General features: G+C 37.3%; 1 protein-coding gene across 3 annotated transcripts; it reads left to right on the top strand.

The window, feature by feature from the left end:
* Positions 1-225: 225 nt before the first annotated feature.
* On the top strand, positions 226-12,164 carry LOC113095779 (serine/threonine-protein kinase 16-like). 3 transcript variants are annotated; one of them, XM_026261213.1, is made up of 9 exons: positions 229-278; positions 377-507; positions 3,534-3,666; positions 4,696-4,915; positions 5,002-5,135; positions 5,905-6,025; positions 6,119-6,214; positions 6,479-6,600; positions 10,558-12,164. In XM_026261213.1, the coding sequence occupies exons 3-9, from the start codon at positions 3,581-3,583 to the stop codon at positions 10,697-10,699; spliced, it is 921 nt and encodes a 306-aa protein (XP_026116998.1). In that variant the 5' UTR covers positions 229-278; positions 377-507; positions 3,534-3,580; the 3' UTR covers positions 10,700-12,164. The 3 variants fall into 3 exon arrangements, with proteins under 3 accessions (XP_026117080.1, XP_026116998.1, XP_026116964.1); XM_026261179.1 differs by adding an exon at positions 1,033-1,118 and having other exon boundaries at positions 231-507; XM_026261295.1 differs by lacking the exon at positions 377-507 and having other exon boundaries at positions 226-278.
* The last annotated feature ends 3,239 nt before the right edge of the window (positions 12,165-15,403 follow it).

Here is a 15,403-nt window from a genome sequence, read left to right as displayed (position 1 = left end):
ACGCAATCTTTTTCGATTTAATTATAAATAATGAACCTATAGGCCACAATAAAATTGAGAAACTTTTTTTTTCTACCAATTCGTCAATTTTATTAGAGGATTTCTTTAGGCAACAAGCACTTGGCTTACCAAAGATGTTCTTTGGGACGGGCATTGAATGGGTTAAACCGAAAGCCTACGTTAGAATACGTCACGGTTACGTTTTTTTTTTTTTTTTTTTTTTTGTAGACGGAAGAAACCCGAGAAATAAGCAGAGGACAGAGAGAGCGTCTCATAAGGTGAACCGAATCTCACTTTAACCATTATATAGAACTATATCGGATGTCTTGATAACACCATCATGTAATTAGATAAGAACTATAGTCTGCATGTGAAGGTTATGGGTCTCGCTCGGTGCGTACAATCGAAACACAAACCAGTTCTTGAAGATGCCACGTTTACCTCGGATCCGAATTCAGAAATCGATCGATGTGTAGGACTTCAGGCGGAGGGTGAACCAACTCCAGGGTAAGGCGAAAAGCAGCCTGATCTATTAACTATAAACATCATAAACCTGTCTTTTTAGGCAAGAACCAGACATGGGTGTCATCTAAGCTAATATATGTTTAATGGGACATTATTTGTATTAAATGTGATTAAAACCTTATACGTTTCCTTCCCACGGCTATTCAAACGGCAAATAAATTATGTTGACATCATTATCAATAACTTTGGTCTTTCGCACTCTCAAAAAAAAAAAACTATCATTATAACCACTAAAGCTGTCATCGGCGCTTTGTTTATGATGAGGGAATTTGCGGAATTAGCGTCCAACAGCTGCTGAGTTTCAGCGATGACTCATCTGAGAGCCTCTGATTGGCTATTGCATTCCTAAGCTTAGCAGAGTCGTGTGTGTGATTGGTTATAATGCGTAGCACTCTAAAAACAGATGAAAACATCTTTGTTTAACGCCACTTTCTATTCATTTACACGTTGTTAGTAACAGACGTAATAGATTATATTTGTTATATTTATTGACATTTTTGCCCCAAGACCCAGTGGCCAGGGGCAGGGGCGTTGCACAAGATCCTGGTCCAGTCCTGATGACACCCCCCCCCCCCCCCATTGAAAATATCCAGGTAAAAAAAATTATATTCCAGACTTTTCAAGGGCCCTCTCTTCCTTTGGGGCCCTGGTAATCAGTACTGGTTTTACCAGAAGAATAAGCCTTACACATACGCACTGCCTATGCAGGGCCAGATTTGCCTCTTTTCGTGACATAGGCAAAAAAAACTTCCCTATTAATATAATTGACCAGATTAAAGAAGACTGTTAGGACTGCAGAAAGGATCATTGGTGTGCACCTGCCCAGTCTTCAGGACTTAACAGGTCACATCATCACAGACCCCTCTCACCCCGGACACAACCTGTCTGCACTTCTCCCCTCAGGCAGACGCTACAGATCTCTGTGCACTAGAACATCTAGGCATAAAAACTGTTTTTTTTTTTTTTTTTTTTCACCATGCCATCTCCAGCCTAAACCGCTAACATATGAATCATTACCTGTGTTCTGTAATTAATTTCTGCTAATAATTCTACATCTTAAATTATTGCCTTTTTCAAGTGTTATGTAAATACATATGCATATCTCTTTATGTATACAGTTCTATATAGAGTAAAGTTGCATAAATTTGTACATAAATCTACTGTTCCAGATTCAGGCACATTATTTATTGCTAAGTCTTACTAATTTTATTTTATTTTTATTCTGTTCTCATGTCGGATGTGTATGTATGTATGTACCAGGAGCACCTTAAAAAAACACACACAACAAATTCCTTGTGTGCTTGCACACACCTGGCCAAAGCTAATTCTGAATAAGCACTTGCATTCAATTATTAAAAATCGAATGTAGTTCTAAAATAGTTTGAGAACTGGGAAAGAACATTCCATTAATTGGTGCAGTGCCGTGGCCAGTTCTGGACCATAAACTGTATAAAGTCATGGACGTAGTTTGTGACATCACAAAGGCAGGAGCTGGTTGCTTAATCCACGCACACATATCTTAAATATTTTTTTTTTTTTTTTTTTTATAAAAAAAAAATTAACCTGCCTCACAGTTGTCATATAGCAAAATTAGCTATATAGACCAAAATAATTTTTTGTATCAGACTTTGTCCATTAAGTCTTTAGCCCCAAAGAGCGCGCATTAAGAAAGATAATGATAAATTCTCAAATGTTCACACCTCATTTCTTTACAGAGGATGATTCTATATTACTATATTAATGTTACACTAAAGTATGTAATAGCATAGTTCATATTTTAAAAAGTGAAAGTGGAAAAAAAGTGAAAGTGACATGACATACAGCCAAATATGGTGACCCATACTCAGAAACACACACCCGGAGCAGTGGGCAGCCATCTGCGGCGCCCGGCGAGCAGTTGGGGGTTCGGTGCCTTGCTCAAGGGCACCTCAGTCATGGTATTGCCAGCCCGAGACTCGAACCCACAACTTTAGGGTTAGGAGTCAAACCCTTTAACCATTAGGCCACAACTTCCCCAAAAAAATAATAATTCATTATTGCAATCATTTAATATTTCTATATTAAAATGCCATCTATGAATTTTGTTGATACTGATATAATTTGATTGTTAATAGCCAGCATGTCTTCTTATTTGAATGAATTATTGATTAAATAAGAACCTGACATAAGAGGACACATATGACACTTTTATAATACTGATAAGCAAACATCTCTGGCTTTTCTTTTTTTTTTATCCTCAACGTTATTTCAGGGTTTTGATCTCTTTGAACACATCATGTTTCTTATATTATAATGAATATTTAATATTACATTTAAACTTTGACTATAGCCTACACGTTGCATATTAATTGCACTATTTATAAACACTGAAGCATATGTTTGTGTATTTTGTGTCACTCCAAAATTATGTTCTATTTGAGGGCATTTGTAGTGTAGGTATAGGGCCCAAACATAACCTCAAGGCCAGTGGCCCCTGGCCCCCTAAGTCCTGCCCTGCCCATAGTAAACAAAAATATTATATATCTCTTCATTCCCCTGGACAAGCAAGCATAGGAATGTGCCTATTATGCCTATGCGTAAATCTGGCCCTGCGCCAATGAGTAGGACAGAGTCATGAATTCTTGTGACAGATTCACATTAAACTCAAAGCGTTTCACAAGTAAGTAGCATCTGTCCCACAACAGCACACGTCATAAAAGTAAAATAAACAGTAGGAAGCCAATCAGAAAACTCTGTTCTACACCATGAATAATTTATTTTAGTGGAAAATTGGACACTGAGAGTGACGGGCAGTATTCCGTTTACTTGCCCAGTCGATCTAAATTATCTTGCATTTAATAATGAGTTTTATCTACAGGCTTTAGTGTTTTATTCATGTGTGACAGTCGTACACATTGCGCTGTTCTGAATATGGAGTAGAATTATAATAAAAAAAAAACTGAATAACTGAATATGGCATAAAATAAATGTGAAAAAAGGATAACTAATCAAGCCTAAATCTCTTACAGAGCCTCTCCTTCATTCAAGGTCGGTCATAGGCAATGCTCCAAAGAAGATGGGACAAGCTTTGTGTATATGCTCGCGCAGTGCCATCACCATTGACAACAAGAGATATTACTTCATCCAGAAACTAGAAGAAGGGTAAGACTCCTCAACTAGACTATTTAGTCCTTAAAATACTTATAAGTTATAATTAATTATAATAATTATAATTACTTACAAGTTGTAATTCACCCAAAAGTCAATGTTTGCTGAAAATGTACTTACCCTTAGGCAATCCAAGATATAAATGAGTTTGTTTCTTAATCAGAACAGATAAAAAAAAAAAAAAATAGCATTACATAACTTGCTCACCAATGGATCCTCTGCAATGAATGGGTGCCGTCAGAATGAGAGTCCAAACAGCTGATTTAAAACATCACAATGATCCACACGACTCCAGTCCATGAATTTATCAATCTGTGTGTTTATAAGGAACAAATCCATCATAATGACATTCTGAAATATTATATCTTTAATATTGCTTTCTCCACTGAATAGTGTCTCATCTGAATCGGGAGAAAAATATGCAAGGATCAGGTTTCTAATCGAAAACAACCCTAAACAGTTCTTAACAAGATGGACCTTTCCACTAGAGGAAGCTTTATTGTGGATTTTGGGCTCTTTTACGTTAAGTTTAGATGTCTTAGTGATGGGTTTGTTTCTTGTAAACTCACAGCATTTCATTTCACTTCACAAGATGTTAATTCATGGATAAGAGTGGTGTGGATTATTGTGTGATGTTTTTATCATCTGTTTGGACTCTCATTCTGACGGCACCCATTCACTGCAGTGGACATTTTGGTGAGCAAGTGATGTAATGCTAAATTTCTCTAAATCTGCTTTAATGAAGAAACTTATCTACATATTGGATATCCTAAGGGTGTGTACATTTTCAGCAAATATTTAGTTTTTTTGTTGTTGTTAAACTGTTCCTTTAAAAATGACCGGTATTGTGTGAGCCCAAAAATATGGAAGAAATATGTTTGAAAATGGTCCCTCTTTCATATTTACGAATGACAGTTTTTAATTAGAGTGTGCTTAAGTGAAATTAAGTGGATGAAATAGCTTGATAGATAGTAATTTCATTGTGATTCTATTGTTTATAATTATTTTCATCGTACCTTCTAGAGGTTTCAGCTATGTGGATCTGGTAGAAGGTGCACATGATGGCCACTTCTACGCTCTAAAGCGAATCCTTTGCCATGACCGCGAGGGCCGCAAAGAGGCTCAGACTGAGGTGGAGATGCACCGCCTTTTCAACCATCCCAACATCCTCAGCCTGACTGCACACACCTTCATGGAGCGTGGCGGAAAGTGTGAGGCCTGGCTGTTGCTCCCATACATCAGTGTAAGTGGACCATGTGCTGCTTTTCCATTCCAGACTTCTAATAAATCCAATGTGTAGTGTGCCATTTAAAAGCGTTTTATGTGCAGAAGGGAAGTCTGTGGTCTGTTCTTGAGAAGCTGCGGGATAAGGGAAGCTCTATGCCAGAGAGCCGCATACTACATATTCTGCATGGCATCAGTGAAGGCCTGAAAGCAATACATGACAAAGGCTATGCACACAGGTATTCATCCATCATTAGTTTTGCATTGAAGATGGAACCTGTAAAAATAACTAGTTACTTAATAGTAATTAATGTAATTGGTAGCACTTTCCATTTGTTAACAGTGGTCATTTAACAGTTAACAATGTGTGTGCGTGTGTGTGTGTGTGTGTGTGTGTGTGTGTATGATGGTTGCTCATAAGTCACATCTGATCAGTTAAGCTGCCAACTGTTCATCAGAAAAATCCTCTACTTCTTGCCAATTCTTTGGTTTTCCACATTTTTTTTTTCATATTTGAACCCATTCAGGCAATGACTCTTTGATTTTGAGATCCATCTTTTCATTTCTTTACTGAGAACAACTGAGGGACTCGTACACAACTATTACAAAAGGTTCAAGCATTCACTTATGCTCCAGAATGAAACAGGATGCATTAAAAGCAGAGGGGTTCTTTTGTATGAATCCTAGAGAGACTTTCTATATAAGTGACCCAAAGAATATATTATATCAAAGTCCTGTAGATATCAAAAGCTATCCTGGCACTGAACTGATAACTCCCGATGAATATCCTGTTTTCAGTCTGAAATATGTACACTACAACAATTCAAACTTTTTTTACGAAATTAATGATTTTTATACAGCAAGAATCCATTAAATTGATGATCAGCATATTAGAAGGATTTCTGAAGGATAATGCATAATTGTGGTCATGTACAATGTTTTTTCGAATATCCTCCTGAATGTTTTCCTGTTGTTATTATCACTCATGAGCTTCATTTCTGGAAACAGGGACTTGAAACCCACCAACGTTTTACTGGATGAGAACGATCGCCCTTTTTTAATGGACCTGGGCTCCATGAACAAGGCCAGGATTGAAGTTCGGGGCTCACGGGAGGCCATGACAATACAGGTTAGAGCAGAAAATTGTCCAGCGACACTTATCAATACATTTACAGCCAATCAGAACATTAAAAGGATCATGTATATACACTTTCTCTATCAGGAATGGGCCGCTCAGAGGTGCACCATCTCGTACAGAGCACCAGAGCTCTTTAATGTGGAGAGTCACTGTATCATTGATGAGAGAACAGACATTTGGGTAATTCTCATTTTTATGTTTTTACAAGTGTAATAGTCAATTACGTTTCAACACTTCATTCTCAAAACAGCGTGAATTACTGAATCCTGCAACAGTCCAATGACATGTTGTTTTATTGCTGCGCAGTCTGTTTAGTTATGTCTGTGCATGGCTAATGTTAGCAAACTTTGTCCTTTCTAAACTTTGCTCCTTCAGGTCAGCATAATATTATGTCTGTGGCAGTCTGTTATGTCTGCTGTTTAATCTTTGTATTTTGTACCTTAGTCTCTAGGTTGTGTGTTGTACTGTATGATGATGCTGGAGGGACCATATGACTTGATATTTCAGAAGGGTGACAGTGTGGCTCTCGCCGTCCAGAATCCAGTCTCCATTCCACAGTCGTGCAGGTGAGCTCCAACTTTCAGGCCCATTATTGTGTAAAATTTAGCCTCCGTGGTCCTCATGAGAAAAGGCAAGGCAAGTTTATTTGTATTGCACATTTCATTCACGCCTCCAGCCGGTCGCGTTTTTCCGGGAAAAATCGGTACAGACTATCTTTCTCTTATGAATATAATAAAACTAAAGACTTTTTGGATAATGAAGGATGCAGTACCACTCTATAGGTACTCAAGATTAACAGGATATTGAGTGAAAACGAGCATTTCACCCCCCCCCCCCCCTTAATCATAATAATATTCACAACACTAAAAGCAAGGAATTGACATGTTCAAAAAAAAATGTTTTATGATGAATTAAAACAGTACATTCAGCTCATTCAGGAATGCACAGCTAAACAGATGTGTTTTGAGTGTGGATTTTATCGTGGCAGCTGTTTTAGCAGATCTTTGCAATGCCAGATCCAATTTTTTGTTGATCATACAAGAAATATTTAATATTATAAATTATATTTTTAAATAATTAATTTCGAAAATATTTATCATGCAAGCAGAGAGATGTCATGACAAATGTTTAGTGATCATTTGAACTCGACTGAATCAATTGAATCCGCACATAAGCGAGTCTTTTTGTGAAATTCACTGAACAATTGTGCGTGTTCCACGCAAACCAGTAAAAGATAAAGATGCAAACATGTAGGCCAAATAGAAAATGTATCTCTAAGTTGATTATTAGCCTACTCTTGAGAGAGAAATGGTTTGGTTTTTGAGAAACTGAGATGAGCAACGCTGCTTGATTGGTGAGCATGCTGTGCTTAATCCATTCATTTGTATCATATCGTAGCCTAAGGTTTAAATCATTGCCTTTTAAATATATACAAATAATAGAATCTGTATGATGTATTATTAAAACATCATTGTCATTACTCTTCCCAAGCTCTGATTTCTGAGATATGCACGGAGAGGCAACAGCAATGCTATGTTTGATTTGCACTCTTTTCACTCATAAAGTTTACATTCATTCACTTCACACTCTATTTAGGTCTGTGTGTGATCTTGTGCTGATCCCCTGGCTCAACTGTTATCTAGCAAACACCAGACTGTGCCAGCCTCAGCCGAATATTCAGGCAGAATTATTCTTGTTCCGTTATTCATTTTGATGCATTCCAAATAAGTTATGCTTCAGACACACTCCTAATTATTACATTACATATTCAAATTTTACATGCAACATAGATAAGGTCATAGAAAGTAAAAGCTCCAGGCAATATTGTAATCCTAAAATTCACCTAGTACTTCCAAACTCTGTGCAATGTGCATGCAATACGGTTTATACATGCTCAAGTAGTCGATTGTTTCTGACAGCTCCAACTAGTGGTTGAAGTAATTGATCAGTCGAGAACTCGACTAGTTTATGCAAGCCCTAATATATACACACCCACACACACACCCACACACACACACACACACACACACACACACACACACACACACACACACACATATATATATATATATGAATACAGGTTCTGGTCATATAATTAGAATATCATCAAAAAGTTTTATTTCAATAATTCCATTCAAAAAGTGAAAATTGTATTTGATGATTATAACTGACAACTAAGGAAAATCCCAAATTCAGTATCTCAGAAAATTAGAATAGTGTGAAAAGGTTCAATATTGAAGACACCTGAGCCCCTTTCACACCGCACGTCGGACCCGCAATATTTCTGGAACATTGCCGGGTCGCCTTCTGTGTGAAAGCAACCATGTCCCGGGATTGATTACCGTATTGAACCCGGGTCGGGGACCTAGTAACATTGCGGGGTTCGACCCAGGACGAGCGCTGTGTGAACAAAAGCCAGATCTAATTCCGTGTCGAAGTGCGCAACTCTTTCACCGTTTTGAAGGAAGATCAACGTTCGCGATGAAAACATATGTGCAAACTGTAATGAAGCAGAGATCAGTTAGTTCATCACTTTCCGCTCTGATGCAGAGATCGTTTGCTTGCTTCAGTGAAAGTATCACGTGCCTAGCGTTGTCGACTCGTACATTACACGTCACGCGCTGATGTCACGTGTAGTTACAGGATCTTCAAGGGTTGTGTGTGAAAGCACGCACATATCCTGGGTCATCACTGGCAGTGTGAAAGTGGAAAATCTAGCTACCAGGGAACAATTGCAGGAACACTTTACCCCTGTATTTGCCGGAATGGCAGTGTGAAAGGGGCTCCGGTGCCACACTCTAATCAGCTAATTAACTCAAAATACCTGCAAAGTCCTTTAAATGGTCTCTCAGTCAAGTTCTGTAGGCTACACAATCATAGGGAAGACTGCTGACTTGACAGTTGTCCAAAAGACGACCATTGACACCTTGCACAAGGAGAGCAAGACACAAAAGGTCATTGCAAAAGAGGCTGGCTGTTCACAGCTCTGTGTCCAAGCACATTAATAGAGAGGTGTAGGGAAGGAAAAGATGTGGTAGAAAAAAGTGTACAAGCAATAGAGATAACCGCACCCTGGAGAGGATTTTGAAACAAAACCGATTAAAAAATGTGGGGGAGATTCACAAAGACTGGACTGCAGCTGGAGTCAGTGCTTCAAGAACCACTACACACAGACGTATGCAAGACATGGGTTTCAGCTGTCACATTCCTTGTGTCAAGCCACTCTTGAAAAAGAGACAGCGTCAGAAGCGTCACGCTTAAAAAAGGACTGGACTACTGCTGAGTGGTCCAAAGTTATGTTCTCTGATGAGAGTACATTTTGCATTTCCTTTGGAAATCAGGGTCCCAGAGTCTGGAGGAAGAGAGGAGCGGCACACAATCCACATTCCTTGAGGTCCAGTGTAAAGTTTCCACAGTCAGTGATGGTTTGCAGTGCTAAGGTCAATGCAGCCATATACCAGGAAGTTTTAGAGCACTTCATGCTTCCTGCTGCTGACAAACTTTATGGAGATGCAGATTTCAATTTCCAACAGGACTTGGCACCTGCACAAAGTGCCAAAGCTATCATTTCCTGGTTTAGGGACCATGGTATCCCTGTTCTTAATTGGCCAGCAAACTCGCCTGACCTTAAACCCATAAAAACTCTGTGGGGTATTGTGAAGAGGAAGATGCGATATGCCAGACCCAAGAATGCAGAAGAGCTGAAGGCCACTATCAGAGCAACCAGCGCTATCATAACACCTGAGCAGTGCAACAGATTGATTGACTCCATGCCACGCCACATTGCTGCAGTAATTCAGGCAAAAGAAGCCCCAACTAAGTATCGAGTGCTGTGCATGCTCATACTTTTCATGTTCATACTTTTCAGTTAGCCAAGATTTCTAAAAATCCTTTCTTTGTATTGGTCTTAACTAATATTAACATTTTCTGAGATACTGAATTTGGGATTTTCCTTAGTTGTCAATTATAATCATCAAAATTAAAAGAAATAAACATTTGAAATATATCAGTCTGTGTGTAATGAATGAATATAACATACAGGTTTCACTTTTTGAATGGAATTAGTGAAATAAATCAACTTTTTGAGGATATTCTAATTATATGATCTATGAATTATGTGTATGTATATATATATATATATATATATATATATACACTAGTATTTTAAACTATTTTCCATTTTAAAATTGTGTAATTTACTTAAATGTGGAATATTACATAATATATTATAAACAAATTGCACACACAAATTTGGACATCTTGGACTATAAATTTAAAAACATGAATTCTCAAAAGAGATTTTAAAGGCTAAAAGCTGTTAATGGAGATGATAGTCTCATGTGGGCTACACGTGGAGGTCTTTTTATAGCAGAAAACTGCTTGTTATTGAACAGTTTAAGTCATGGAATGAGATTTGGAAAACTATAGTAATGTTTTAAAATCAGAACATTTTAACATCTTGGTAACCAGAGTACATTGTGTATACTGTATAACTGATTACTCTGTGTCTTTCTTTAACACAGTTATTCTCAAGGTCTTCAAACCCTCCTCAGCTCCACTATGGTGGCCAATCCTCAGGAAAGGCCCAGAATCAGCTGGGTCCTTGACCAAGTCCAGAACCTTCGGGACTCAAACTGTACAGACGTAGATACCAACAGAGTATGATGCTTCCACTGAGATTTCATGTCAGTTTTCCTGTGGACTCTGGACATTTTGGACTATGCACTCTCTCCTTCGGACAAAAATAACCCACTGGACTCACAAGCCTTGCAAACATTTGCTCTGTATTACCTCAGTGAGCTCAGTACCCCATGGTTACACACTCCAGCATGATCACGCTAGCCTTCAAATCAGTGTCTCATATTTCACACCAAAATCTATTTTGAGCAATGCAATGACCTTATGATTTTTGGGTAACATATGAACTGGGCATGTTTCTGATTTTCTTTAATGTCACACTAAACACTCAATAGAGGGCAATAGCTCTAGTTGCTGTATTTTCACAGGGCAACAGTTACATTACAAACCAGTTGTTTTAGGATTGTAATTTGGCCTACCTTTTTTTCTCATTTCTTAGCTTTTACATTTTAAGGAATGAAAATAAATGTATATTTAAGAGGATTCTGATTAGAATTTTAGCTGTTAAAAATGCAGTTGACATTAGTTAGGTTATTTAAACATAGCTCTCCTGATAAAGCAAGACATTCAAGGATTTTTTTGTGGGCAGAGAATTAGGGATTTTGTGTTTTGAAGGTCTTAAGATAACGCTGAGTTACTGCCAGTGGACTTCCATTTGTGAAACCGATTTCTGACTAAAATCATTCTTATGAATGTTGTAGCATTGAAAAAACAGTTCTGCTCAAGTTTAATGAAGGACTCTGAAAGTAGGGCTGAAGAATTTGTGGATTAAAGTACAAGTAATTTTAACTTGTATGGCTATAGCTCTCAACTTTTATTACGAAGTGAAAGTGTGTTAGTTATGCTACGCTCAGTTTATTGTTTCAGAGATTTTTTAACTAAAGGTCATGCCTGTGAAAACTTGTTCGTGTTAGTCACATTACTTTGTAAAAAGAATGTGTTCACTTTTATCTTTTCAAGTGGTACAAATGACTGTAAATATGAGTTTCTTTAATTGCTTACAGTATTTGAGTGTTCTTTAAAGGAAACTTGTACAAATATGAACATTTGAAATGTATTTAAGTATGCATTTTAATTGAGCAAGAAATCCATGTCTATAGAGATAATTGCTGCATTCAGTTATTTGTTTATTATGTCTGATAAGTCTCCTTTAGTGTGGAGCAATCTCACAAACAAAATTTACCTACATGTGTTTCTGCTTTTTGTTTGTTTTATTTATTTATATTTTTTAGCAGCAGTAATTTTTCTGATTATTTCAGAAAAATTGTCGCAATATTCAGATTTACTGCAGATTGATTTGGACTCGAATGTTAATGTGTTTTTGAAAGGATATTTTAACCTGCACGTGTCAAGTCTTGCTTCTGTTCAGGAATTCATAATTATGCAAGCCTGTAAACTTCTAGGATATAAGACTGGAGACATATATCTTGGCATTCATTTACATGTATGTCATTCCTTGTTGTAATATGATGAATAAAGTGTGATTGAAACGGCAACAGATGGAACTGGTTAGTTATCACCACAAGGGGGAGATGTTGCTCAAGTTGTGTTGTCATCTCTAGTTGACCGGTGTAGGACACTCGAAATATATAAATATAATGTCTCATATGTTTATGCCCCAAAACACTGGTAATACCTTGGTGATTTAGAAACGAATGATGTTGTACTTTGTTTTAAAGTAACATTTTTTCTTGTATCCTACTCTTCTTCGGTAGAAAGGAAATCATTATTATAGTATTTTTATTACTATTTATACTAATAAAAAGAGGGTTTTAGCCAGTCATTTCTATATTTTACTGCAGTTTGTCAGTAGAATATATCAGTTTACATTTCCAAAAATTCCTTTTGCCATTAATTTGAATAATCCAGTGATATTTTAGTTTGCAATGAGTCTGAAAACAGCAACCCAGTCTCATATATAAACGTACCCTGACTACGTTGGTCCAAAGTGCATAACGTAGAGGGGTTACAATAATGGCCCTTGAATTCTATGACTGTTAGGCCTACGGTTGTTTATTTATTTATTTATTTATTTTTTGCCTATTCTTTTCCTATTGTTTTTCGTCTAAGTCACGTGACTTTCAAGATTCCGACTGCGTGAGAACAAAAAACATGGCGGACATTTCTCTCATTTTTGTTTCTGCATAAAAATAAGTTTTGATTACATTTCTAGCGAGAAATATATTTTATTTTCATAATATTCACTCATTGAATGTACAATGTTTCAGTTTGTCTAGAATGACATGAAGAACCAGAAAACAACTGACAGAGTTACTTTCACTTTTTTGACTCCTAGAAACTAAATGGTGTCAAAATGACGAATTTGAACACAATATCTTTGCTATACTGACTTGAGGAGGGCATTTGAAAACCTGTGAAGGATGGTTACTTTTCCTCCTTAACAATGCGATGTGTTAGTGTTGTTTATTTTACTGTCCTTTACAGAAATCGTTTTGTCAATGACTGCACTGAAACCTCAACAACTGATCAAACCCCTTTGGTTGGTCTACGGCTACGCTGTGGTAGGAAATAATTATTACAGGCTGTTTAGGCGCTTGAATTTATTGTTCACATTGGTCGTGAAGCTTAAAAGTGACGTTGTGACTCAATGTTCATCATAACCAATCTCATCAATGACCTTAAAGCACCGACAGGGGACAGAGAGGCTATAAACTGCATCTGTACACACACATTCACCTAGACATCACCAGTTTCAGACAGAGATACAGTTCTAGTGGGATGAATTACACTTTAATTAGCATTTTCATCCATTCAAACCATCCCTTTTTAAGTCCAGTCGGCCTTCTCTGGATGATCATTCATTATACAGAAACAATGTTTATGGGGACTGTGTGGGACTGTCCTCCATTGGTCGGCAGTCTCTGCTTTCATCATCACACAGGCTGAAACGATGTCATGTTATAGACCATATCAAGGTCAATTGAAACCTACCTTTGTTTTACCCCAACACCATCATGAATGTCCAGCTAGAAACCTCGTGAAACCATCACCTTAGACTGGATCCAACTGGATCTTTGGGCAGGACATTTAGCTTTTTAGAAATGCTTGTTATTTACTGGTTGATTACTGGCTAAGAGAGTCCAACCATATGTGGCAAAGTTTAATGCTAGTGTTCAGGGTTTGTTCAAATCACTAATCCTATAGGCTTGGTAATAAAAATAGTCATGAAAAATACATTTTCCTGGTTGCAACCAATTGGTCACCTAAGCTATACCAGCACCATAAACCATCTCCTGCTGTATTGATTTAGCGATTAATCAATTAGTGAATTATTTAATTAGCCAGGGATTACGGGTCAGTGTTGAGTGCCTTTGGTCCTCCACTGTTTCTCTCCTTCAGTAAATCACAGAGAGGGTAGGAAATACAGTGTAAATGTGTCACATTTGGTAAAGTTCTGCGGATATTGTATTTGTTTACCTACAAATGCGCCATTGATTGGACCATTTTGATTGGCTATGTATTTTATTCCTTTCTGATTATTTCTTGTTTAAATTAGATTTTGAATTCCCCAACACCTTGCTTTTTTGAACACCACTGTGTTGAAGTTTACATCTTTAAAACAGTCATTGCACAACCAGCTTTAAATAAAGCGTTCGCTTCAAGTTTAGGTAGGCCGGACATTTAAATTAGTCACTAGCGTATAAGAGTAAACATTAGCAGTTTTCTACATCTACCTACATACAGAAATCACATCACAAGAGGCTGATTATTTATTGTGGAGGGAAAAACAAACACAGCCCTTTGCTGACTCCAAGCCAAGCATAATCATCGTGATGGGTAGCTAGTCGCTTATCTTGATTATTAAGCCACATTTCGCATCTGTTTGGTAGATTTCCCGCAAGCGTAATAAATGCCTGTCCAGAACGTAAGCTTGTATTTAAAGAGAAAAGGCTGAACCTTTTTCAATAAAAGTTTATTACTAAAACTTGAACTTTTTTGTGTGTTTGAGCTGCGGTTAAAGTCGGGACAGATGTGAATTTATGGGGCCAGTCTCTCATTCTCTTACCTCCCCATTAGCTTAAGTGACACGAGAAGGCTGAGGGAAATCTCAAGCAATAAGGGTGATTACTTTAAAAGATCACACAATCTGTTCATATTCCCGTAATGAGTCTGACTGATTAAACTACAGGGTATATTTTACGGGGTCATGCCGCTCAAGTTATTGTTGCTAATTTGTCAGCTGATAGAGTCACATTTACTTATTTCACTATGAAACTGACATTTTCATGCGGATTAAAGGGTTGGAGCTGAAAGCGGTGTCATGTGTTAAGTCATGGTATCTTTTGTGCCATGTGCTCATGACTCTGGGTCAGTGTTGTAATGGTTTGAAGACACAGGTAGCATTTCTGTCCATCTTTTTGTGTATACAAGAGTAGCCTATGATAAAACCGCCTGAATCGTTTCATTTATATTCAGGTTATGGATATGTGTTTCTAAAAGGCTCACTGAGTTTTCTGCTGTTATTAATGTACTAAAAATACAAATTGTTGGCATGATTCATATTTAAGATTTTTGGTGGTGTTTGGTAAGGCAAGAATCATTATTACTCTTTGAAAGGTTTCAAGAAACCTCTAATTCAGTGGTTCTCCATAGTTCTATGAATTCCCAGTTGGTATAGATTTTATAGTTGGTAGCCTATAGACTGCAATGGCATAGGTTTTTAAAGAAAATGTAATTGCCATTTGCCTGTGCAAAAAAAAAAAAAAAAAA

Source organism: Carassius auratus, chromosome 1 (genome assembly GCF_003368295.1).
Source record: "Carassius auratus strain Wakin chromosome 1, ASM336829v1, whole genome shotgun sequence".
Taxonomy (NCBI): Eukaryota; Metazoa; Chordata; class Actinopteri; order Cypriniformes; family Cyprinidae; genus Carassius; species Carassius auratus.
Note: the sequence above shows the minus strand (reverse complement) of the source record. Positions and strands in the feature narration are given on the sequence as shown.